Below are 26,645 nucleotides of genomic sequence, written 5' to 3'. Positions count from 1 at the left end.
TGACTTTTCCCTTACTTCTTCTTGGAAGGGCAGTTATTACTATTGCCTGTGGGTTCAGTTCGCTGCCTTTGTTGTAGCCTTTTTCTGCTTCACAGGTGTTTATTTCAAGTATATTCTGAAAGAAGGGCTGATGTTCAGTGTTAAACACAGGAGCAAGATCCAGGTGGGAGAGGGTTAGGGAAAAGCTCTTCTATTACTTATTCCAATTCCCAGCCAAGCCTAAAGTGCCATTTTATTCCTGTAATCCCTCATTTCACTGAGCAAAGCAGCAAAGACTCCTTAGCAGGCAAATGCTTAACGAAATAATGGGTAGAAAGAAATAATTTCCACATTTGGAGAAGCCAGCATGAACAACAGTAATGTGAATCATGGGTCTTGAGACACCATCTCCCTACTGTCTCTTCTTAAGGTAGTGTTGCTGCAAGTAACAAATGCTGCTTTTGAGAGGTATAGGGGCCTTGGTTTCCTGAGATCTGAGGAAAACAGAGCCCCAAATGCTGCTCAGACCTTTGAAAATCTCCCTTTAAAACTTTGAAATTTACAGATGACCAGCATAATCATGTGTGAAAGCTGCCAGAGGATGGTACATCAGGGGCTGCCAGGACAGTTTTTGTGTACAAACCAATGGAGATGCCTAAAGCTGGGATTACATGAAGCAAAACCTTCAGCAGTGATACATCCTTACAGGATCGCTGCCCATGCACCATACCACCCTGCCACTTGTGGCCATCAATGAGATTTTTAGAGTCAGACAGGCTTCAAAAATAAAAGGAAACTACTTTGCCAGTCCTCTGCCTGGTCCATTTTGCAGCATCACTGCACAAGCAGTTGTGCTGGTACAGCTGAAGGGGTAGTGTGGGAGTGGAAATACCGTAAGATAGTTGATGCTGCCAGAAATGACAACTTCTCTTAGAAACAACTGCCCTAAAATAGGTAAGCAGCCTGTCAGCCGTCTGACTGGCAATATGAATCAGTCTCCCTCCACTGACTGTAAAGGGAGCCGAGTTTAGGCTTAGACTGAACTCGGAGCAGGTATACACCTTATCTATAATCTCGCCCATCTCGGCAGAGCAGGGCAAGCTGCTTTAGCCAGAGGCATATTCTTGGTTTGCTTCCTCCTCTCATAAGTAAACCTAATGTGCACTTGTGATGAACCTCCACGCATGTCCTCCGCACTCCTCAGTCACTCTTAGGCCATCGCAAGCCTTTGCTGTAAATCTGTTTAGCAAACAAAGCAAAGTAAAACAAAGAAAAACCCCTCAATCAAAAGGTTGCTTCTGTCTGTCTGTTGTGGTTTTTAAGGCGTGGTTGTCTCCCCAAAAGCCTCAGTATCAGGTAGGTACCTCCTGTCACTAAGCAGGTCTAACTCCCATCCTCCATGAGCACTTTCCCTGCACAGGCTGTTGAGCTGGCTTCCAACAAGAAGCTTCTTTACTGGTGGAACATACACGAACTGGAGTTGGAGATTTTGTACAGCCAGGGTCAGAATGGATCTACAGATCACTTCGTAACACTGCTGAGGTCCAGAATTATTTTTTCCTGGATGACTAATAATGTCATATATAGCATTGGGAATTAACAACTACACTGATTGGACCCAGAAGTTTGCAATTTTGCTCAAAGACACATCCGTCATTAAATTTTAACTTTATACCACTGGTATACATCTCCTCACAGAGATGGAGAGGTGGTATAAAGTTCCTGCCTGTGCCCCTGGGGTCCACCTGTTTGCATGAGGAAGCAGGAAAGAAAATGCATCCAAGAGATGTGTCGGCTTTCTTTAAATCTTATCTGTACAGTGCTCAGACTCAGGGCACTAACATTTAAACAACACATAATTTTGACATGTTTACATATGCACATACAAACTAGCAGGTAAAATCAAACAAATGTTGGAGCACAGTAGGTGGAGTTACAGCTGCTCAGAGATTTTTCTCTGGCAAATGTGAGCATCCAGCCTCCATAAAATACTGGATAAACTCCATCTGCAATCTGCGGGTCGAATGTTGTCTTACCAGAAATGTTTTATAGTTTAACAGGAATGATGAATATTTACTAATAACATCAGACATGGGCACGCCATAGACAAACTACCTGACTAGATGAAGGTGCTCATGGTACAAGCTACATGTGCAGACACTTTGTAGTTATCATATGCAGAAATTACAAGTAGCTGGGTGATAGCTCTGCTAAAATACATTCTAATTAGCTGCTTAATTCTTTTAAGGTTGATGGTGCTGAAGAATCCACCAAATCAGGTGAAAATAAAGCGACCAGTAAGTTCCAGTCCATAGGAGTTCAAGTAGAGGAGGAAAAGTGGTAAGTAAAAGTTAATACTGTTTTTCTAAGTAAATAGTTATGCCGTAACTGATTTTTAAGAGCCCTAGTTCCTGCACGCAGGACCATATAAATCTGCTTCCTGGATTAATTGTTAGATCACCCAACTGAAAAGCTGAGAATTATAAATGCTGTAGCTCTTATTTCTCAGAGCGGATTTTTCAGGACCAGTGGGAGAACTGGAAGAAAAGTGCCACGTATTTTGAAAGTCAATATGCTTTTAATAAGCTCTTTTTCCCCAGAAAGTCTACCTAAACAGTAAAAGGTGATGCAGCTGGAGGGGTGGGTGGCAGTCTAGGGGTGGCTGCAGCAGCATAGAGTTGATGGGGAAGTTTCACCTTGTTTTCCAGCAGAATAATTTCAGGCACGTGGAGCAGCGCAGTGGCAGAGCCAAACTGGTTCCTTTTGCTCAGGTATCTCACCCAGACATCTCTGCATTACAACTGCTCCCTTGCAAAAGAAAAAAAAATATTGAGATAAAAAAGCAAGCCTGTAAAACTCAGTTCTCTCTCCCATCTGCGGTGTAACCTGAATTAGTAAACAAACATGCTCCAATAAAAGGGGGGGGGGGGGGGGTGGAATAGCGTAGTTTTTGTCTGTAATGGTTATTTTTGATGACAAATCGCAGTTACACTGCAGGGCAGCACAACTGTGTGTAGCGCTTCCCAGACACATAAAGGTTCTGAGCGCTCGACTACAGCTGAAAATCCTGATTCCTGCCCCAAAACTGGACTCAGTGGCTGAAGAAAAGCCGGAGTCTCCCCTTTCCCCTGAGCCTGCAGACCCGCCCAGCGCTGCTGCGGCTGCGAGCACCCACCCAAGCCTTTGTTCCTTTTTGGAAGCCCCTGGGGCGCAGCCGAACTTTGGGAGCCTGGAGCCATTTTGTTGATGAGTCGCACAGGAGCAGCCACGGGGCGGTACCGCTTGTCCACCTTGCGGTCCCACCAGGAAAAACCTGCGTGCAGCAAATCTGAGCTGGCAAAATTAGGGCCCTCTGCCCTCCTTTGGCCCACCGACTGCAGCAGTGGGTAGAGATGTCCATCTTCACACGGTTGTTTTTTTGTTTTCCTACGTCTGCTAAAAATACTCAAAACCAACATTATCAACGCAATTTTCGATTCAGCGAAATCTCCCCGTGAAGTAGCAAGAGTATTTTCCTGTGGTTTTAAAAAGGCTAGAGTGATTTCAGCAAAAAGAAATGTGATTTTGCAATGACCCTGCGAGGCTGTTACCGAGTTCCTCATTAACCTGCTAAAACATCTCTTGCTGGCAGACATTTCTTTATGTGTTAGACCTTAGCCCCATTTACCCACAACTCTTCCAGCACTAGATAAATGAGCACATTAGAATAGATCCTGAAGGACTATTTCCCTTCAGCCTGAGCACAAAGGAAATAACTACCCCAAAAGCCCAACCCTCCCCCTTCCCTCAAAAAAAAACACCAAACCAGAAAGGTTGTTTGTAAATACCTTACTTCCAAAGTCCTCTTTCTATTGCAGTTTTTATTACTCCAGAGAAAAAGGTAAGATTTGCCCGTGAGGGTCTGCCCTGAGAAAGCAATATTTCTGCATTACCTCCTGACAGCTGTGTTTGGGGTTTTCCTTGCTGATAAAGTTCAGGTTGCTGCTGTTTGGAGCAGACAGGCAAGCAGCAATCTATCACGGACTTCAGAAGTGAACTGGCTGATAAAGGACAGCCCCTAATCCTTAGAAAATGAGTGCACTCAAGACACAAAGGGCTTATCATCACAGTTTGGCACTCATATTCCTCCTTTTTTTTTTTTTTTTTTAACGGAGCACAGTACAATGTATTGATTATCTGTTACAGGAATAGAAGTGTAAATACAGTGCATTCTTCCCTGCTCTTGCACCGTAACATCTGCAGAGCCTCAGAAAAGCCCTTTTGAGTTGAATCTTTGACAAATTAATGTTTTTAAAAATCTTCCAGGCTTCAAAAATATTACATAAATATAAAATAAGAAGAGAAGAATGACACAGCAAACCAGATAAATACAGTAAATTGATCATGTTTCTGTGCCAGTCTAAGCTATTAAGTGCACCGTTATAAAACAAGAAAGCTCTTTGCTTAATGCACCAGAAACCTACCATACAAAATCTGTTTCACTCCTCTTCTTTGCTTCCTGCTCTTTTGTCCCTCTTTCCCTCACCTCATATGACTGTCATTCTCACATTAAAGAGTCTTACCTCCTCATGTCCTTTCAGATATTCCTGCTTCTTTGCTGGGACCAAGTAAGCAAAAGATTTTGCCTCCGTTTCTTGATTTAATTAGCTTAGAAACAGAGCATCTTAGGAGGACAGCTCTATCTCTTCCATCTTCCATCTCCACTCAGACCTTTCTTTAACCCTTCACTCTCTGTAACCTGGGCTTCCTGCCAAGACAAATGACTCTGAGTCCTTCTCCTCTTGTACTGCTCAAAGGATAAATGTGCCTACCACTACCTGACTGTATTACATCTGGATCCACACCGCTATTCATTTTGTCCTTAGTCCTTAATGCTGCCTGCTCTTGATAATCTTTTTCATACCCATTCTCTAAGTGCAGCTCTATGATTTCTAGCGTTTATAAGGTAACTCTGCCCAGTCCTCCTTGTGGAAAAAATCTGGTATGCATTTCTTTCAGTGATAACCTCAAGATCTTCCTGCTGTTCCTTTCTTATCTCTCATCTGATCTCCCCCATGATGCTAACGAAACCAGAACCAAAATGTTCCTCCCCTTTTCCTCACACTACCCACCCCTTCCAGGGCAATTTGAAATGTGATTCTAATGAAGCTGCTCAGTGGAATCTCGGGGCACTGCCATTTCTGTCCATTTCTGTTTGTCTTTTCTCTGTACCTGTGGCTTCATTTTGTCCTCAAGGGACCACCTTCCATTCCTCACTTACAGAAGAACATAATTGAGTTGTTGGAAGTCAACCAGTTCTACTGAACCAGAAAAGAAGTTGTATGTTGTGCCAGGCCAGTTAGCACACATCCTTATTGAACAAGGGTCTCTCAGTCCCACAGCTCCGTAATCGCTTTTAGTCTCTCTTGCATTTTACCTTGTCTGCCCCCAGAACTCCTCCTATTACATCCTCACCCCCAGAATTCTCTTGCTCATTGCTCCTAGTCATGCCATCACCTAGTAATTGTACTTTGTTTGCCATCACAAGAATTTATGGATGCTGAAACAATGGTAGTTTCTGAAGCAGAAGCACTGCCATGGGTGACTAAGACCGTAGACATATGCTCCTTCTCCATTTTTTCTGGCTTCTGTGGGGCCAGGGAACATGCCCCTACTACTTGCTGTGGTATAAAGTGTGGTTTACCACACCATTCATCTCAGTATGGTATAAAGTGAAATTATTTGAAATGGTGGTGGGATAACATTTTTTAAAATTAATAATAATCTGCCTCTTCAAGAAAAAAAATAAAACACAGAAAAAATCTTTTGCTTTTGTTACTATATAAAACCATATATTTATCTTTTTTTTTTTTCATTTAGGTTTTTGGGTTGGGTCACTTACTGTCCTGACAAAAAATACTTATGGTTTAGAGTCTTTCCTGCAAAGCAGCCCAGTCCCCTGCGCTCTCACTCCAACTTCTTAACTCTCCAGTCTTTAGGACAGAACCTTCAAATCTGCATTTTGACTAAGATGATGTGGGACTGATATTTCCTTGGCTTTATTCAGCAGCATTGTCTGGCTATCTGTGTTCTCCACAGTAGAAGCCATTACACTAAATTCTCAAAGTGATAGATGCCCCATCCCTGGAAACATTCCAGGCCAGGCTGGACGGGGCTCTGAGCAACCTGATCCTAGTTGAAGATGTCTCTGCTCATTGCAGAGGGGTGGGACTGGGTGACCTTTGAAGGTCCTTTCCAACCCAAAATATTATATGATTTCATGGTTCTAACCTGGGTGTGAGCGACTGAGCTGATACTCAGAAGAAGAGAGAGGCAGTTTCAAAAGCAAGGCCTGATAATGTTATCTGTTTAAAGCTAAGGGCCCTGACCTGGTCTTGTGGGCTAGGCCTTGACAAAGTGTTGCCCCCTCTTGCTCCAGGTATTTCCCCCAGTGCTGCCCAGAAAGAGTCGCAAGGCAAAGTTTGGAACAGGTTTGTTTGAGGACAAAAGATTGCAGGAATGCTTTTATCCTGTGTCTTCTGCAAACCCTGCTGGTGAGGGACGTGCCCAGCACAGGGTGTGTATTTGCTGAGGATGGTCTCTGTAGCATGACCTGGTCCCTGCACCTCTTTGCCCCTCGCACCCTGAAGGGCAGGGTGAAGAACGGGTTGAACAGGGCTCAAAGGGCTGTGGTGACTGGGGCTACGTATGGCTAGCGACCAGTCACCAGCGGTGTTCCTCTGGGTGCAGTTCTTGGGACAGTTTTGTTCAACATATTTATCAGCAATCTGGATGCACCAGGAGCAAGTTTGCTGATTATACCAAACTGAGAGGTGGTGTGGACTCTCTTGAGGGCCAAGAGGCCTTGCAGAGCGATCTGGATAGATTGCAGCATCGGGCAGTTATCAATAGCATGAAATTTAACAAGTCCAAATGCTGGATTCTTGCACCTGGGATGGAGTAATGTCCAGCACAGGTATAAACTGGGAGAGGAGTGGCTGGAGATCTGCCCTGCAGAAAGGGACCTGGGGGTGCTGCTCAACATGAGCCACCAGTGTGTGTCCTGGCAGCCAGGAGGGCAAACCCCATCCTGGGGTGCATCAAACACGGCATCACCAGCTGGTCAGAAAAGGTGATTATCCTGCTGTATTCAATGTTGGTGCGGCCTCACCTGCAGTACTGGGTGCACTTCTGTGCCCTGCCATTTAAGAAGGATGTGAAGGTCCTTGAATGCATTCAGAGGAAGACAACAAAGCTGGTGCAAGACCTGGAAGGAATGTCCTCTGAGGAGTGGCTGGGGACTTCGGGCTTGTCTAGTTTGGAGAAAAGGAGGCTGAGGGGCAACCACATTGCTCTCTACATCTTCCTGAGGAGGGGAGATGGAGAGGGAGGTGCTGAGCTCTTCTTCCTGTTATCCAGTGACAGGATGCATGGGAATGGTTCAAACCTGCATCAAGGGAGGTTTAGACTGGACATGAGGAAGCATTTCTTTACTGGGAGCGTGGTCAAACACTGGAACAGGCTTCCTAGAGAGGGGGTCCGTGCCCCAAGCCTGTCAGTGTTTAAAAGGCATTTGGACAATGCCCTTAATAACATGCTTTACCTTTTGGTCAGCCCTGGATTGGTCAGGCAGTTGGACTAGATGATCATTGTAGGTTACTTCCAACTGAAATAGTCTATTCTAACATTGCCATAAGGGATTAGAGTTTCCCTGATTAAGACTCTTAGTGATGAAAAAGGACTATATGAATGGGAGAAGAAGGAGGGACAGAGCAAAGCACACCAGATTATGTAGCTTGAAGATGTATGGCTGTAGATCCTGCCATTAGAAGACATGGTACCATATCTGCTAACTCCTTCTGCAGTTTGTTTTGTTCTGCTGACAGTGGCTGCAACCTTAGCAGGGAGGCCCAAAGAAGAAAGAAAACAGCCAATGGGTAAAGTGAGGCAGGCTGAATTTAATGTAAGTGCCTCTGAGGCTCACCATGCTTCAGTTGGTTTGAAACCTAGATCTTTTTTGGGGGGTTGGGATTTTTTTTATGAAATAAAGAAATTCTTGCAGTTTAAATGTAAACATGTTTTTCAAAAGAAAGCAAAAGAAGACTTAGAAACAGAGAGTCAAATGCTAGCAAGTGACCCTGTTGTTGCTGTTCAAAACACATCCTGCTGTTGTTCTCCATACTGGTTTATCCAGTCTGAGGTTTCATGCCTTTCTGCACCTTAGGCCAGATATCTTTTGCAGTTCTCTGAAGCTGTAATTATTACACCTTGTGCCTGCGGGGCACAACCAAGTACAAAAGAGCCAAGCCTGAAAGCAGAGGAAAAAGCTAATCTCTGTTTTTAACAATTACCAGCAATTTATGATTTTTTTTTTGTCAACCTATGAATGTTGTGTATGTGTAGAAACAATGAAGACCAAGACATTAGCTTCAGCACCTCTCCTGTAGTACAGAGTTTTAAGTGAGAGCAAAACAAAAAAAAAGGTTCATGTGGGACACAAATGGTATTTTGTAATAGTAAAACATCCTGGAAGTAAGTGAGGAAGCTATGTCAGAGACTAAAATTACCATCTATTAGTCAGTTTATATAGATGTGCTGGAGGTGGGTGAGTGGGATAGTGGGTGCTTTCCTGCATTTCTATTTCATTCAACATACATTTCCTTGGAAGTTTTTTTCAAAATCTGAACTGATGCTATATTCTATTGCCAAATTGTTTTTGTTTTGAAGACAGATAAGTTACACAATCCAGTGCCAAGGATCTGTCAAGGAAGCCAGTAGCATACTAGTATATAGATAAAGGCCAAAAAAAGTAGGTCATTCTATTTGTTGAACACCGTCTGGGTTTGGTGGTACTAACTCATATGGAACCCGGTAAGAGCACACTCCTGAAAGCTTTGAAATGCAGTGCCTCCAGCAATACATCCTTTTGGCAAACAAACCTTTATGTTTTCACATTTGGGATTTGGTGTACACTACAAAGCCAGGGTGTTAACTGAAAATACAAATGGTCATCTAAGATAGAAGGATAGCAGAGTTGAGGGGAGTTGGGAGAGTAAAAGACGGCTGTGATGTAGAGGTAGAGGCACAGAGAAGAACAAGGCTGGATTAAGGGATTTGCTTTTCTCTCCAGTACCCTGGAAGGTGTGGAAGAGTACACTGTGTCCTAATGCCTTGGCTGTCAGTGAACCCTGACTAAATGGCTGAAAAGAAACCCTGTGTGAGCCTGTTCCTGCGTGGGCACGTGTTTGTGTGCATGTGTCCGTGTGTGTGTGCCTATGCATGCACTCCAGTGCAGATAAGGGATTTGTCAGGTTGGTGGGCAAATTAAAGCAATTTTTAAAAAACTAGCACAAGCTGGACCAAAATATTTTCATTGTAATGTCAGCCTAAAGCTAAAGTCTTTCTAACCACTAATACCAGTCTAACAGCTTTTCTTTGCCAGGGGCCAGTAGCAGATAGTTAGGAAAAGAAGGAAGGGGCATGTGTAAAGGAAGAGTATAAAGGGTGTATATAAAGCACTACTTCTCCCAGTAGACCTTCCCAATTTAGCAGCTGTTGTTCAGGAACTTCCTAAACCAGATATGACATCTGTGTAACAGCTCTTCCTGGACCTATCTCCTGTGAATTTGATCAGGTTTTCTTTGAACTTATTTTTACCTTTGGTCTTCCCAGGATCCTGCAGCAATTTAATTACACATTGTGTGAAGAAGTGCTTCCTTTTGCTGGATTCAAATCTTTAGACCTCTAAGCCTTGCAACTGGCTGCCTTCCTCCCCACAGTTTTTGCACTCTGAGAAATGGTGAAACATCAACCAGTCGGGGTTTCATAGGGCTCTTACATCCCTCCTCAGCCATTTGTTTTCTAAACCAAGAAATCTCTTTCCTCCCATAGAAGCCATACCATATCTCCAATGTTCCTTGTCCCCTTTTGAACTTTTTCTGCTGTATGAGTCCATAGCAAAATGTTTTGCTCTGCTTATCAAAGGAAAAATACTACCGAGCTGAAGTAGTTCTGCTCACTCCGTATTTTTCAGTTTGCTGGTGCATATCGTGCAAAACTAGGGTGGCATAACCGTGACTTTTGGATCATTTAACAACACCTGTTTCAAAAGAACTGTAAGCAACAGGGGCTACATTAAAATGTTTGTATTCTAGGCCATTGTAAAAAACAAACAAACAAACAAACCCTACACAGAATCTATTAGTAAATTTTCCCAGGGATTGGCATGTCTGAGAAGCTACCTGTAGCTTTCTTCTGCAGAGGAACTGGTGTCTTTTATTAATTGAAGAACCTTTCTCAATTCCTGTCTTGCTTTGCTCTCATCCTCTCAAAGCCTTAGATCAACAGCCGCTAATTTCCTCTATCAGCAGGACCTGACACTGTCCTCCCTGAAGTTTGCTGCACTCCTCCTCAGGTGCCTGGATGCATCAGGTCTATAGGACACCAAATTCTCCCTCAGGATCCTTCCATCTGCTTCCTCCTCAGCTGCAGACTAAACATACTTGATGAAGTTTTGCTGGCATTTGTCCTCATCTAATGAGCTATTGCTCTTCAGTGGAAGGTGGAATACAAATGAAAGGGAGTAAATTGGTGACCAGCATCCAGCTTCGCTGCCTCCTCAGCATTTTCATTGCTGCTTGAGCTCAAACTGAGAATAGAACTGGTAAGGGCAAAACAGCCAAAATATCACAGGGAAACAGGTCCTAGCACTGGTTTCAAGACTAAATGTGAGACTGTAAACAAATTAGAAGTGAAGGACCAGCTGCATGAGCATGCAAGCATCCTGGATTAGTAAGAAGGAGTGAGAATCTGTCCCTATACAGTTCAAAACTATGGCCATTCTGAAGCCTAAAAACTACTAATTTAAGTAACATCTACATTTATAACTTTATGATTCTACCTTCTTTGTCTCCTTTTATCACGGTGTGAGAGATGTGTCTGCCTCTTGTATTGCTCCTGTGTTCCTCCATGCATCAGTGTTCACCTCAGGTCACTTGGACTGCAAAATCTGGAGTGCTCTTTACGTAAAGAAAACCAACCCAAAGCCCCAAACCTCCTCTCTCCCCTGCTTTTGCCTTTTCCCTAAGGGTTTGCTCTCTACCCTCAGAGGCTCCAATGCAGGGAAACTACGGGGGGTGAAAAGAAGCTGCCTACACCTATAGGGTAGCAGCCGTCACGATGAGGGTAACACAGGCAGAGACTGAGAACACAAGCTGTGTTGAAAAAGAGGAGACCATTCTGAAAATAAACCTTGAACGTGAAAAACAAAATGTCTGAGCACTGGGAATGGGCACTAAAAGTGTGGGAGATGGCAGTGGTATTAGCAGGTACATAATTATGAATAGTAATTATGAAGAAGCAATACAAAATGCTTATTGGGGTTAAAAAGACACTTCTTTATAAATGGAATGTATAATGCTGTGTAGAAAGTGGACTTACTGATATTACTGTCTTATCAGGCTTACATGTATGATTTTTAAATGTGGCTTATGAGTTTGGGTGTGTAATTTCAGAGGGGTGTGAGTGTTAAAAGTTGAAAGATAAACCATTTCTTAAAATTGGGCCTCGTTAGCTTTTCATTGTTTGGTAACCTAAAATCTTGAGCTACTGATGCTATTAGCTGTCCCTTGGGCTAGCTTCTGGCTATGTAAACCACACAACAATTATGGGTATGTGCCTCAATAAACAGTGATCTTGCATGGAAAAAAAAGAGATGTTTGTTGGCTTGCAATGAGAAATGAAGTTTATGCTGATCATTTCAAGAATAAGCACCTGAGTGTAGCACTGAGAGCCATGACTACCAGTCTTAGGAGAAGTAGCAGAATCTTAATAAGTCCTTCTTGCCAAGTTACCGAGAAGAAGCTTTCTAAACATTTTCTGTTTGTGCTCTCCAAAGCTTTCGCAGGTTTACACGCTCTAATAGTGTAACAACAGCCGTGCAAGCAGACCTGGATTTCCATGAGAACTTTGAAATAATCGACCCTCAAGAGGACAATACATGTTCTGGACAAATATCAAGACAATTTTCCCGAGATGCAAGTACCTCTACCGTTAGCATACAAGGGTCAGGAAACCATTACCATGCATGTGCAGTGGATGATGACTTTGAGACAGATTTTGATCCTTCAATTTTACCTCCTCCTGACCCCTGGATTGACTCTATCACTGAAGATCCTCTGGAAGCTGTTCAAAGGTCAGTGTGCCCACGAGATGGCCACTGGTTTCTGAAGCTACTTCAGGCAGAGAGAGATCGAATGGAGGGCTGGTGCCAACAGATGGAGAGAGAAGAACGGGAAAACAACTTACCTGAGGACAGTAAGTAACTACATACGATAATACTGCAACTACAGAAAAGTATTTAATATAGGTCAAATTTACTCCAGTGAATTCTGTATCATGCCCTTTCTTATTTAGCTAATGAAGCTTTGGTTGTGATTCTCAAAAGGACTTTATGTATGTATCTAATAATCCTTATTAAAGCTGACAGGGAACATAAATGCTCAGCACTTCTGAAACTCCAAAGGTATTAGCTTCTGGGATTGCATAGTTCAATGGATAATTAGGAGATGATGGTTAGAGATCTTGTAGTATTAATGTTTCTTAACTTCCATTTGAAATAAAATCTCCTAACCTTAGAATATAATTTGACAGATTCGAGTTCCTTTTCATTAAATATGTATTTTAGATGCCTTTTTAGATGGTGATTGGCATCAGAGTCTTCAGATGTTTCTCCCAACTGAAAGAGATTTCAGTTGTGCTTCCAGGTTGTTCTCCCTGTCTTCCACTATCCAGCCTCCTTCATCTCCCTTGCAGTTCTCATTCCTCTTTGATCTTCCTGGTAAAACAAGCTCTCCATATTCTGTGATAAAAAACACACACATGCAAACTACATGTCAGTTGTCACCACTGCCAGAAGTATTACCCCACTTGTAATGGGAATGCCTAGTAAGGCTTTGTTAATAAGAAGGGGTGGGTAGCTCACATCTTATTAATTCACTTTAATTAGGGAAGAAGAGCTGAACATGTGCCTTCCTGTCCAGAATTTTTTCTTCCAGTAAAAACTGGGTTTTTTTCCGTTTACTTTGATTACAAGGAGCCCTACTATTGATACCTGTCACCTTTCAGACATAGATAAACCTGTGAGCTTGGGAGCATGCTCCTTGTCAATTAAGCTTTTTCAAATTGTAGCAGAGAGCTTCTATAAAACACTAAGGAGCAGCTACATATAGAGAGTTCAATATTGTATAATTTAGGCACACCTAGGCATATTTTCCTAGATATACTAATAACACTTTTCCAACTGGCAAATTAGCTCCTACTGAGCAAGGACTACTACTTCAGCTCCAGGATTGCCTCTTCCAAATTTCTAAACCTTCCTCTCAAGGAGGGAGGCACTAGCAGTCTTTTGAGATATGAAGGTTTTGATTTATAGAAAGAAAGGAGTGAACACTGGCAAAAAATATATTATTTTCAATTCTTAGAAATGCATAAGCTGTTTCTGCTGGAACTTTACCTTCAACCCAATGAAAGAAATAACGATAGAAGTTTGATCTAGATAGATGCTATTGTAAGCAAGTGGAGATTGACTTCTAATTGAAAGTATAAGATAACATGAAGGTGTGTTAAGGTTTTCTATTTCTACAAAATTCCTGTTATCTAACAGGCTAACAAGTTCTTCTAAGGGAAAAATATGTAAGGATTAGCCTTCAAAGTAGATCCATATTCCCCAAGTTTGAGAGCATTGAGAGTTTGAGAGTATTTAGACCTCATTTTTAGTTTGTATCATCAGTACATTCAAAAATCTCTTTGAACATGTATCAGAATACAACGGTTTTCTTTTGTTCGTATACAAGAAATAAACTGCATAATGAAGAGATTTTAGATTGAGAAAGAAGTGTGAGCACACAACAAATAGGAAATACACAACATTTGCAAATCCAAGCCACAAAACCCACTTGCTTGCTCTTTGCCTCAAAAAACTTAGATTGAACATAAGGAAGAAATTTTCTAGAATGAGGGTGGTGAGGCACTGGAACAGGTTGCCCAGAGGACTTGTGGATGCCCCATCCCTGGAAGTGTCCAAGGCCAGGCTGGGCAGGACTTTGAGCAACCTGATCTTCTGGAAGGTGTCCCTGCCCATGGCAGGTGGTTGGACTGGATGATCTTCAGAGGTTACTTCTGACCCAAACTGTTCTGTGACTCTATGATTCTATGAACTGATAATAATGGGAAAACCTACAGGTATTTTCTTTGTGCACCAAAGTACTTATTCACCTTGGGAAAAGAATCATTTTACAAGGCAGATACATGCAGAACATGTATAGCTTTGTACAGAATTTTCTCTCAGTGTGTTGGTGTCTTTCATATGTATGGTAGTTCTAAAAGGCTCTTTTTTGAACAATCAGGGGGAGAAGTCAGTTGTGGGGGAGATAAAGGAGTGGTTAGTCTGGCTGTTCCAAACAGCACATGTGACATGTCCTGCCGATTATTCCTCTTCCTTTTTCTGACCGGCACTTCTCGTGATTGCAGGAAAGGGGAGGAGGGATGGGGTCAGCCATGTTTCGTGGTCACTGACATGGTGCCGATTTCAGTGTGACGCCGTCGTCCACTCCGGCATGTGGCAGCTGCCTCCCGCGGAGGCTCCACAGCGCTTTCTGCTGCGGCTCCACATGCCCCACGCTGCCTGGTGCCAAGGAAAAGCATATGGCCAGGGCCACTGTGCCCACTCAGCAGCGCCAGAAACAAAAGCCTGGCTGTTACAAACCCTGCCCCAAAATACGCCTTTTTCATACGTCTATAAACTTTTAAGAGAGGGAGGAAAGGAGCAGAAGAGGTGTGTTTGCTGTGTTTTCCCTAATGAAATATAACCAGAGCAGGGAACGCATCCTTTGTTCCGACCTGACATCCCCAGCGCGTGTTGGGCCAGATAACAAAATAAGGAGAAGGTGTGATGAGCGAGGTTTTCTCGATGCCGTGGCAGCTGACAGAGGGCTGGTCTCCCCGGCGCTCCGCGTAAAACGATCCACGGTTCCTTCAGACAATGCGGCCCTTGTGCGGAACAGCTGTCTGGGGGAGACGGCTCGCTGCTGTTTGACAGTAGCTTGTATGGAACATAGATACGTTGGGTATTATCTAGCTGGGAATGAATCTACCAGATGGGATTGAATGTTTCTAGCTGGGAAATGGAGTCTGCCGCTGTGTATAAAAACAAGCTGTGGTTCAGTGGCTGCACAATGAAATGCCAATATAGAGAGAAATGTGGCTCCTCTTCCGCCATGAATTATTTATTGTATAGTATATTCTGGTTTTCTCTGAAATCATTTTCTGATAAAGCCGTGCCGTGTGTAACAGGCAGATGAAAACCACTCACACTTTAAGCTAGGATACTTGGTATGGATTTTGTGTATTTTGCTGTTACACTGACAGTGGCTACAAACTCTAGGGCTCTCATAAAAAAAATAAAGAAAAAAGTTAGAGATATGAGGCTAAACACCTTGTGAGAATTGATTGACGCTTTGGATCAGGCCTCAAGTGAAATCAATTGCTTACCTATTTTTATTTTTTTTTTCTTTTTCTCCTTCCTGTGTGCTCTTTCCTGCCACCTCTCCCCTATGAAATTTCATATATCCAGAGCTTCGCTGCTGAGATTGGTGACCTCTGGCTCAGGCCTTTGGAGTGACTATTTACAATGCAGAACCAGCAACAACAGGTCCGGCTGCCTGCAGGGAGCTGTTTGTGAGCAGCCTCTGGCTTGTCCCTTTCATGGCAGCGGTGGGCACAGGCGCACACACCCACCACCTTGGCCTGGCTTTTGCTGGATTTTTTTTGCTGTTGTTTTTACTTCATGTGGGGCATTAACCTTTCTGGAAGAACTAGAAGGCTTCATTTTGCCTCCCTTCAGAACGATTTCTCTTTCACCTGGGGTTGTAATGTGGCTTCGATAAGAAGGTAACCACCGGAAGCAAACAGTGGGCCTGATTCACCACAAGTCAGGTGTAGTGTGGGTTTAGTGGCGAGACAAGTCAGGCCAATCAAGTAAAAACTAAAATAGAAAACCAAGGCTCTGACAAGACTTGTCATTATAACTGTCTTGCTGTGTATATTATACTCCTGTGGGCCAGTCTGCGAACAAAGGTTGACCTCAAATCTGCAGTAACCTCGCTGCTTAGGACCAGAGTCTCTGCAAGTTCAGCCAGTTCTGGCGAATTATGCAATGTTTGCACACTTTCTGCTGGTTTGTTTTGGTTTGGTTGTTTCAAAGGAAAACTTAAAAGGGCGAAGGCTAGGCACAAGAGAAGAAAGCTAAGGAAAATATATGCTTTTTGAGACAGTTGTGCATGGAAAAAGGAGACTCTTGAGTTCACACTCAGATATGAGCAAGGAAATCTTTTTCCAGTCCTCGGCAGAGCTTCCTCAAGCTGTCCTGGTCCCTGTTCTGGTCCCTGCCACTTGGAGGCCATGCAGAGGGACCGTCCCCAGCCTGACGTGTGGCCGAGTCCTGCTGGAATCCCCCTGGCGAGGTGCCTCTGGCCGCATGCCCGACTCGTCCTCTTCTTGTTCTGGTTTTCTTTTCTCCCCAGAAGGGACTTTTCTCTGTCTGTGAGGGTTTCTCCAAGGAAAGCCAGCTCCAGGCTGGAAGCCCTGTCAGCATCCAAAGGCTAGCAAGGCAAGAAGAGAAATCAGCATGCAACAAAACGATATCGTTAGGGAAAAAAACATGAAGTGTTCTAATAAAAGGCGAGTAAGTCAGAGAACACATGGAAACTGCTTTGCTCCCGGTGAACAGCATTTACTCAGCAGACAGCCCTATTAATTTCAATGAGATCACTCCTGTAAGTAAATATGACTCAAAGCAAGGACTGCCCCTGCCATAGCTTGCTCTATTTGGCTATTTTCTCCTTAATAGCCGAGCTTAAGACATGAGCAGTAGCTTTAACTTTGAATTTCCTGGCTTTTGTCATGCTTAGCGTTATTTAAATGTAGGTCTGTCAACATGAATAGGCTAAAACGCTGGTCCATCCTGGTTTGGAAATGGGTTGTGACAGCTCTATGGCAGGATTGCTTCATATGCACAGTGCCCAGCCAACATCTGCAACGCAAATGTCAGGCTGTGTCCCTGTAATTTCGGCTATTGTTCCTGCCACTTGCTCCTCGGGCAATAAGCAAGTCGCTGGTTTTCTGTTCCCTTGCTTGCCCCTGCCTCCCAGCCAGGTGTTTTCACATTAAGGGCATTTGATAGTCTCAGTCCTGAAGTGCCTCCTTTGTCACTTGTTAGACCCTGGCGCCTGTCAAAGCTCAAATGCAAAGAGATCTGTTAGTGATTTTAAGGCCAAATAATGCTGCCTGTGCCTCAAAATTCCCGTGGCTTCTATGTGATGACTTTTCACAGCACTTCAGGTGATTTTGTTGTTGTTTTCTTATATTTTGTTATCCGTGTTTCACACACAGTCTCCTTCCAAGGTAGAGCAGACAACAATATTACCAATCCTTTGCTTGTGTTTGAATAATGTTGTTGTTGTTGTTTCATTTATTTTCTCACAAAAATAGGGGGAGAGGAAGGAGATATATAGAGCTCAACAATCCCTTAGTAGGTCCTGTGTGATTCTCAGAACCAAGAGAAGCAAGAACTCATTGCCTGAACAACATGTAGTCTAAGTTTATTATTTAATAATTTTTTAAAGGGAGAACAGGTTGCAAGGTTAGAGACACAAGGAAATTCACTGGCATGTGTCTATCCTAGAATAACATGCTGCAGCCCCTAGTCATGAACAATAATAATGAGGAGGCACTCCACAATAGATGAATTATATCAAATAGCTATACTGAAGCAGTTCTTGGAGAACAGACATAACTGTCATCACAGGAGTGAACTGGATTTACAAGGAAGAGAGGTTAAAACGGGGGAAGGGGGGGCGGGAAGGAAAAAATTCAAACTATAAAGTCAAAACACTGCAGTAGACACACCTCTCCCCCTGGGGAAAGGGTGACAGCAGAGCATATGATGGATGTTAATAACGTTGCTTAATGCATTACTGGAAGGCATTCAGATCCAACAGTGCTGAGTGTGCTGTATAACCCTGTGTGGAATAGAAAGCAGACATGAATAACATTATATAGGTGTTTAAGTCTGCTATGATTGCATCTTGATGGGTTGGTATTTTTTGTTGTTGCTTGATTTTATACATTTTGTTCGTATCGTATTAGCTGAACACATCAATTTGAATGTTTATGTTTTCTTTCTGTACTCCATCTCCCTAGCTGTTAAAGATTTCTCTAATTCTTTGAGCATTATCTGTGCAGTTCCACTTATTTTCTTGGTCTTGGGCTTCAAACCTCACAAGATTTTCTCCTCAGAAAGTATTGGTCTATTTTTGCTTTCTGAAGTTTTTTAATACATCTTGGCCTTTCTCTTTGGCACGGGAGGTTTTAACTGAGTAAGCGAAACAAGCACTCTGCCTTGAAACACTAAAAGCAACGTGTGCGTTTGAAAACAAAACTATTGATAAGACTTTGTGCCTTCTGGAGAGATTCTTTTCTAGTCTTTTACATGCTTGTCTGTTTTGTTTTGTTTTGTTTTTTCTAACTTCCCTGACTGAGTTGGTTGTTGACTGGTTGCTCATTAACAGACCGCTTGCTTTTGAGGGGCGAGTCAGCCGGGGCTGCAGCAGAAGTGGCAACAATGGAGCCCAGCATCAGCATGCATCCCACAGTCAGCTGGGATGATGGTTTTCAGGCAAATCGCCAGTCGCTAGGCAGCCAGGGACAAGGACTTCCTTTTCCCTCTGCTGAGATCTCTGAATGTTAAGCTCTTCTTCCCTCAAAGAAAGGGGCACATTTCCCATCCATCACCGACAAGGTGTATTTACATTTCTTCCTGCTTGGGATGTGATTTCCAACGGGGGTGGTGCAGGTTTCCAGGAAGAGCCCACCTTGTCTTTTTTTTTTTGTCCCAAGAAGTCAAGAAATAATTTTTTCTTCCCTTCTCAAGTCTTGGGAAGCGTCAGAGTGGCCAAGCTCCAGATGAGGCAGCTATTCCCAAATATACTCAGTGGGAAGAGTTTTCATAACAATGGGAACCACATGAAAGCTCCGGGAGTAGCTCCTCCTACTATTGAAGAGTCCTTTCAGTTGAGTGGTTTGCATATTGGGTTGCATAAATGACTAGACACACCAAGGGGTCCATTTTCAGCACTGTGCGCATAGAATTAGACACGCAAGCCTTGCTAACAATAATGAGAGTTGTGTGCAAAACTCCCTGCGCAATATGCTGAAAATATTCTGCTTAGTGAATCTTCCAGCTCACGACTATTTCCTGGCAGTGCTGAGACGAGTTCTCGGAACAAAATGAAAGTCTGGGCTCTGTGTGTGTGTTCACAGAGCCCCTTCCTATAGTTTCTGAAAAAAATCTGAAACTACTCTCTCCCTCTCCCTCTCCCTTTTTTTTCCTTGTGTATGTCTAAAGTATAAGTGAACTCCGCATCCCACTTTTCCCTTAGCAGGCTTAAGGAGAGAGCTTTAAGGCTGCTGGAGGAAAAGCCTTGAAGCAGCAGAATGCAGATTTTATACTACTGTGTGTCTGGTTTCAGTTCACCACGAGTGTTTGTGTCTGCTTAACATGTGGCTACGCAAGTGAATCCCTTGGAGGGGCCTTTCTCTTACCAAACACCACGTGGTGGCATTCTGGTCGCAAGCTGCTGACGTGCCCTGCAGCCGGTCACAGGACCGTGAGACCCTGAAAATGTTGTCAGAAGGGGTTATAGCGAAGTTGCCTTTATTTATTTATCTATTTATTTCTTTTTCATTGTGGTAAGTCAAAACACTTAGCAGTATTTTCCCAATGGAGCTCTGCTAACATTGTGTTAGGTTTTATGCAAAAAGTGACTGTGCCCCAGGGATGGTACAGAGGACGGCAGCTTGCAACTAGCATCTCTTCTAGGCTCTGCCAACAATCCGCTCACCTTGAGCAGATCACTTCATCTCTTTGTTTTTCCTGTTCCTCGCTCACCTGCCTCATCTATCCAGACCATAAATTTGGCATGGAATAGTTGCTGTGTTTATATGAGGGGTGCAACAATGCAAATATCTACAAGTAGAAATGATAGTGAAAACTGTGACACGGTGGCTGCCATTCATGTTTTTCATTAATGAAGTGGTAATTGTTTCTTTTCTTAAATGAAATTAAACTTAAAATCAATGTTTAACCATAGAATTGGGGGATAGCAAGTTGCTTCAGCTGGGAAGGAAAATTAATGATGAGCCAGATACATCAATGACACCAACCTGTTTATTTAAAGACAGTGCATAAAGCATAGTTGTGGGGGGTTTATCCTGAGCATTGAAAGTCTCGATCAAATTGGTAGCTGCTTTCCTGACATGTCCTTGTACAGGGAGCTGGGTTTGCATTCGAAGCCTGAGCCAGGGTCACAGTGTTGATAAGAGGTGTAATTTCTGGAGACCTTTCTATAAAGGCTGGAAAAGCTTTTGATTAGCTGTATTTATACTACCACAGAAGTGCTCTTTGTTGGTTGGAACTGGTCGTACTGGAGGGATGGGAGTACACTGCAGCAACAGATGAGTATTTTTGCCGATGCAAGCTGCCCTGGGAGACCTTGCAGTTTACCTTTGCCTGGTGCAGATCTGGCCTCAGATATATCAGTTTCTCTCTAATCCATGCCTGAAAGATAATGTGCTTTTTGAAAGCCAGAGCTGACTACTGCACAGCTTTCTCCTCTCTTTTTATAGGCTTCCAGTTGCCGGCAGCAAATAAAGCATCGTGACTTACGTGTCTTTTTCTCTCAGTTCTAGGGAAAATTCGAACTGCAGTGGGCAGTGCCCAGCTTCTCATGGCCCAGAAATTTTACCAGTTCAGAGAACTGTGCGAAGAAAACCTGGTATGTAACTTTTCTTCTAGACACTGTTGTGTGCTTTTTACTAACCTTGTGAATAATCATACCTAATCTAGAACAGCTTTCCTGAGTAACACTGTAATTTTTCCAGTAAAGGCCTTGATATTAATTTGGGAGTAACTGTCAAGCTTGGTGGAGTCAGCATGAGGTTCACAATAGCTTGAGATCCTTAAAACAAAGTCAGGCAGAAAGCTTTGGGTGAAATATCACTGAGACTGCTACTGAGTTCAGAGCAGCAAGGATCTGTCCCTTGACCTCTGAGTTCAGTTCACATGGGCACAGAGATGTGTGGGTGCTTCCTTGGGCTCTTTCATGGGGGATCAGAAGTCTCACGATTGGGGCTTTCCCACATAATCCCAATGCTGCTTGCATTCAGCAAGACAGAAATACCAGGAAATAAGACACTGAAAGTTGGTGCCTCATGTTCCACAACGCCAACAGTGTAGGTCATTTTCCAGAGCACTAAAAGGCTAAAGAAGCAAAGAGCCAGTATTTTACCACTGTTACTACCGTATGTAATTTATATATGCTACCACTATTATTATTATTTGGTATTTTTATGCTTTTAGTAGCAGTAGAATCAGAGTGATGTTCCTGTTGATAAGTAAAAATAAATTTCACACTGTGTATCAAAAGCAGTTATAATGCCAGCAGTTATAAAAATTTTCAAGCTTCTTAGTTAACAATCATCCTTGCATAGTAGATACAATACATTTCTTGCCCCATTTTAGCATAAATTGGTAGAAGCCCAGAAAAAATAGAGCAATATTGTCTGTCAGCATAGAATAGGGGGTGGAAGGCAAACTGGAGTGGTGTGACCATCGTCCACTTGAGTTAATGCAGCTCTGAAAATCAAGCCCCAAACTAAAATCTGCCTGTGTGGACAAATGCAACAGAAATTGCCTGTGTCTGAATAAGCCTTCCAATTCTTAATGTAAAAATTGAAAAAGCATTCTGGTTGTACATCTTTATAAATAAAGGCCTACAACCGGCCAACCTGCTAGTGTCAAGCACTGAAAAACTAGGAATCCAGGTATAATCATCCTATCAAAATCATTTGCCGGTGTTGCTGCAAAAAGCACAAATGCTTAGAAATTTCTGAAGGCAATAAATGAACTCTCTTGAGTGTATTGCTTCTGGTGAGGGAGAAAACCTAGAGTAAAACTTGAGCCATGTAAAACAACTTGCAGGGGCCTAGTAATTATTTATTTATTAATAACAACGTATCAATATAATCTTATGAGGCCACAGGATCCATGGAGCTTTTCTGACTCAGATTGCTATAGGGACTGCTCAGCATTTATGAAAAAGCATGTTTCAAGTGAGTCTGTGCAACACTTCATTTCATTTGCAGCATTTCAGTTGGGAACCAGCTTACAGATATACATGCTGTAGAAAGCTTTCCCTCATACAAACTTTGCCAGCAGACCAGGGACAAGTTCATGTATGTCCGCTGCACACACAAAATGCTCAGAGCTGGGCTGCACAGAGGGGACAGAAGGCAGCACAGGAGCTCTTGGGTCACCAACCTCTGTCCTGTTTGTCCCATTCAGTCAATGAATGGGACTGAGTTAGGCACATGCAAAGCAATGCTCCCCGCCTGTGTCCCAGTCTCACTCTTGCCAAAAATACGCCTGTAGAAATAGTATTACTGTGCTTCTGCGTGTTCCCTTCTGAGCTTTTCACCCTGCAGTGGTAATTCTTGTAAAGAAAAAGACATGAAGAAATTGGCCTGAGGTTTATGAGAGGCAATTTTACTTGAAATGATGTATTTTTATAGCTTTTAGACTCTCGGAGTGTGAAAAAAGCATTCACATACTGGTATATCACTATATGCACAAGCAGCAAATGTGCATTTGCACAGGTATCTGTCTTTTAACAAGCATGAACATGGCGGGGAATCCTTCCTCATGAAAGTGAAGATGAGGCCGGCGATTAATTTCAGTGTGGTTAGGACAGCACCACTTGTGACCAAGAGCATCCCTAGGCAGATCCCGCCCCAGGGGACCTGCCACCTGCCATTTCCCTGTGACCCGTGGCGGGCAGCCGCTGCCTTCGGTGAGCAGGGGCTTGCGGGGGCACCGCGGCTCAAGACCGAGCCAGACACCTCGCAAAGCCCCCCGGTAAGTAGCGCTCTGCTTTGTTTCTCCCTCCATGTCTCGCCCATCGCTTGGATCTGCTGAAACTGCTTTGCTAGCGAGATTTGTAACCACTTGCACAAATGCTTCACATTAAGATGTACTAAACCACATGTGTTGTGTTTTTTTTTTTCCTTCTGTTGTACAGAATCCTAATGCACATCCACGGCCGACCTCCCAGGATTTAGCAGGGTTTTGGGATATGCTGCAGTTGTCCATAGAAAATATTAGTATGAAATTTGATGAACTTCATCAGTTAAAGGCCAATAATTGGAAACAGATGGATCCTCATGACAAGAAGGTAGAACATTGTAGATTTTGTATGCTTCATTTAAAACCCTGCACAAATGCCGGACAGATTAAATAGGCCTCTGTGTTACAGCGTTGACGTTAAAATGTGAAATGAAGCTCATATCAAACTAATTTCATTGTATTAACAATGTTTACATAATAATCATCTGAGATATTATCTGTAATATGTTTCAGGCATATTTTTAAACCAAATCTGTCTTTGTGAATCGGATAATGGGAATGTGGTACTTTGTTAAGCTTTACATTTAATCATATTAGACGATCAGTCGTTGGAAGGAACTGCCTTATATATTGATTCTTAAAATTAAATAAATCACATTTGCGGTTCATATTATTGCATATAGCAAGAGTTCTAGGTTGTGTTACTTAAAAAACTAGGGAAGCACTGTAACCATCACTGATTTTGGTAACAGATTACAAACAGAGCGATATCAAAAATATGCCTTCCAAAATGTTACATGAAAGAACTTCTACATCTTCTTTCTTTCTTTCTTTCTCTTTCTTTCTTTCTTTCTTTCTTTCTTTCTTTCTTGCATTTGTTTGTTTGGGTTTTTTGTTCCTTTTGGGTTTTTTTAAATGAGCGATTTCATAAGCAGGTTCACTTTGCTGGTAGTGTTGTTTACCCAAAGTAGCATAAAAATCATCTGGAGTTTTTGTCTTTTTTTTTTTTAAATGTAGTCTTCTTCTGTCACCATGAAAAACTACCACATCTCCAAGTGTGAGCCACAATTCACTTTCCATTCTCATTTGGGACCATTGCTTTATTTTTCTCCTCACTGTTCGCATCGAGACAAATAGCACTTGGGTGAACCAAAATACACAAATGTTTCAGAAAATCCCTAGAAAGACAGACCCATTCCTAGAGGAATCAACGGTCTAATATCGCGCTCCTATAGGTATGTAATTGGATGGCTGAATTTCCACTGTGGCTGGTGTGATACCAGTGAATAGATCCAACAGGTAGGGTCACCAGAAGGAGGGGGAACGTGACTTACAGGTACAGCGGCTCAGACAGGAGTTCAGGCTGCTTATTTATGGTCAGCTGGCTGCTGATGACCCAAGCTGTGTTTTCTTTTGGACAAATAACCACAATAATATCAAACCTCATTAATCTTGCAGCAGGAAGCTTGCAAAGGCTGTGCTGGTGGCACTCTCCCTTCTCCTCCAATTCAAGACTAAATACTCATTCTTGACTCGGGAGTGCCATGTTCACACTATTTATGCATACCTAGTGTATTTTGTAGGGGAATTAATGTGTTTTCCCAGCCCAAGGTACTGAAGGCAAGTCATTTTCTTATCTTCTTTTTTTTTTTTTCAGTATCTATCAGAAAAGGAAGTTAAATCTCTCAAACATGCATGCACAGAAAGGCTGCTATATGGTTTTTCATTAGCTTTTACAGTAAAGTGGGTAGGCTGAGTGGTTGCAATTGCAGCAGTAAGAAACAAGACCTTTCCTTAAAAAAATGTGCCTTTTCTTTGCTTCTGAAAAACATTTCAGAGAGATTCCAATAAAAAGAAAACTGTAACAGGTTAAAAGAAGTTAAGTAGTACTGAGGAGAGGGACCTACAATAGGAAGGTGAAGATTTTAAAGAGTTACACTGACTGCGTTCCTGTTTCAACAGCATTTGTCCATGATTCTAGATGAAACAGATTATCTCCTTCCTTAAAAAGTATTAAAAAAAAAAAAAGAAGAAAAAACTTTCTGTGGAATTGATAATTGCAGTTGCCTTTGGCCTTTGCCACCGGACCCTTTTTAAGCAGCATAGATTAATCCTTGGACGGAGAGAAAAAGCCAAGTATGAATAAGTGTAACTAAGCACCTTTATATTTCGAGCCATGGAAGCTGTTGTGAGCAGCATGGGAGGAAACGAAAGGCCAGAATGGGACCTTTGTAGTGCGATAAAATCCCTTCACTCAGAGACCATGTTCACAGTTGGAAGGGGATGTAACTTAAAAGACAATCTAATTAACTTGACAAAGTCTTTGTAGCCGCCTGAAATTCAGACCTGAATACACTTTTCTTTTTCGGGAGAGATGCCTCTCTGAGGGTTTTTTTGTCGTTGGGGTTTTTTTTGTGTATATGTGTGTGTGTGTGTGTGTGTCTACGTGCACCAGGATATACATAAAAGTCCTCCTCGTTGATCACATATCTGGAGCTAGCTGCCACTGTGATGATTAATGTATGTTCTCTTAATGGTTTTTACTTTTTTCCTACCAGTTTTTTTCTATTTCTAGCTGATTGTTTCTTGTCATGCCTATTTAGCAGGAGGCTGAAGTTTATGAGCTTGCACAGTGAGACCCAAAGTGTGGGATTTTTCAGCAGTCATTAAGCTGCTACGAAACAGATTTTTTTTTTAAGAAAAACATTTATTCTGCTGCACCAGCTGCAGGCAGCTAGTTCCCACCTGCACTTGGGAACGCCAAAGCCACGGTATGTCCGTGTGGCGAGGGCACCTAGAGAAGAGGGTGTCCCGGGAGCTGGGGCTGTCCGGAGGGGCCCTGCCCAGAGCGGCGCTCGCTGCCCTGCCGCAGGAGACGGGGCTGGCGGCGGGAGGCGGCCTCCGAGATGTTCTCCTTCCAGTCCCTGTCACCGGCAGGAGATGCCTGGATCCACCCCCCGGCCCCAGGGAGCCGCACTCTGGGGTTAGCGGTGGGGGGGCCTTGGCCCTGGCAGTGTCCCCGAGGAGAAGTGGCACTGCGGCCAGCCCTCCCCTCCCCTTTGCCCTTGCCCCATGTTTATGAACCCCTGAGCACAGTTGACTGAAGACAGAAAGGCAGATAAGAGCTAACAAACCATAGGTAAAATGTGTGTTCTAACTACTGACGTATCCTAGTTTTTCCCCCCTTTCCCTGAGAAGCTGTATAATGCCATTAACCTTCTGCTTTGATCAGGAGAGAAGGGTCCCTCCTCCAGTGCCAAAGAAGCCATCGAAAGGTCAGGTGCCACTCATACGAGAACGCTCTCTGGAAAGCTCGCAGCGTCAAGAGGCCCGGAAACGGCTGATGGCTGCCAAGCGCGCTGCATCGGTCCGCCAGAACTCAGCTACCGAGAGCGCCGAAAGCATTGAGATATACATCCCCGAAGCCCAGACCAGGCTATGAAGGGATCCAACCAGGAGGACTCTCTGGCAAGACAAGCCTCATGTATAATCTGCCCCTCTAGGCTCCTGCTCAAGGTCACCACAAAGTATTTGTACCTCCTCCTCCTCCTCTCTCCCCCCCTCTTCCCCCTTCCCTCTCTCTGTACACAGCCACCCCGATGTTCCCAGTGAACTCCACTGCCGTGGCGTAGTTGTCGGTCCTTCGAGAGATGTCCTCTAACCACCCTTG

General features: G+C 43.3%; 1 protein-coding gene across 1 annotated transcript in view; it reads left to right on the top strand.

Moving 5' to 3' along the window:
• DLGAP1 (DLG associated protein 1) overlaps window positions 1-26,417 on the top strand; it is a gene marked incomplete at both ends in the record, with an annotated part of 143,117 nt that extends 116,700 nt beyond the window's left edge. The window contains 5 exons of the mRNA XM_080338618.1: window positions 2,228-2,319; window positions 11,855-12,273; window positions 20,758-20,849; window positions 23,151-23,303; window positions 26,208-26,417. Of these exons, the coding sequence (XP_080194744.1) occupies window positions 2,228-2,319; window positions 11,855-12,273; window positions 20,758-20,849; window positions 23,151-23,303; window positions 26,208-26,417 (966 nt within the window). The remainder of the gene's footprint in view (window positions 1-2,227; window positions 2,320-11,854; window positions 12,274-20,757; window positions 20,850-23,150; window positions 23,304-26,207) is intronic.
• Window positions 26,418-26,645: the final 228 nt, after the last annotated feature.

Source organism: Nesoenas mayeri, assembly GCF_963082525.1.
Source record: "Nesoenas mayeri genome assembly, chromosome: 2".
NCBI classification, from domain to species: Eukaryota; Metazoa; Chordata; class Aves; order Columbiformes; family Columbidae; genus Nesoenas; species Nesoenas mayeri.
This window is presented reverse-complemented; position numbering and strand designations above follow the sequence as displayed.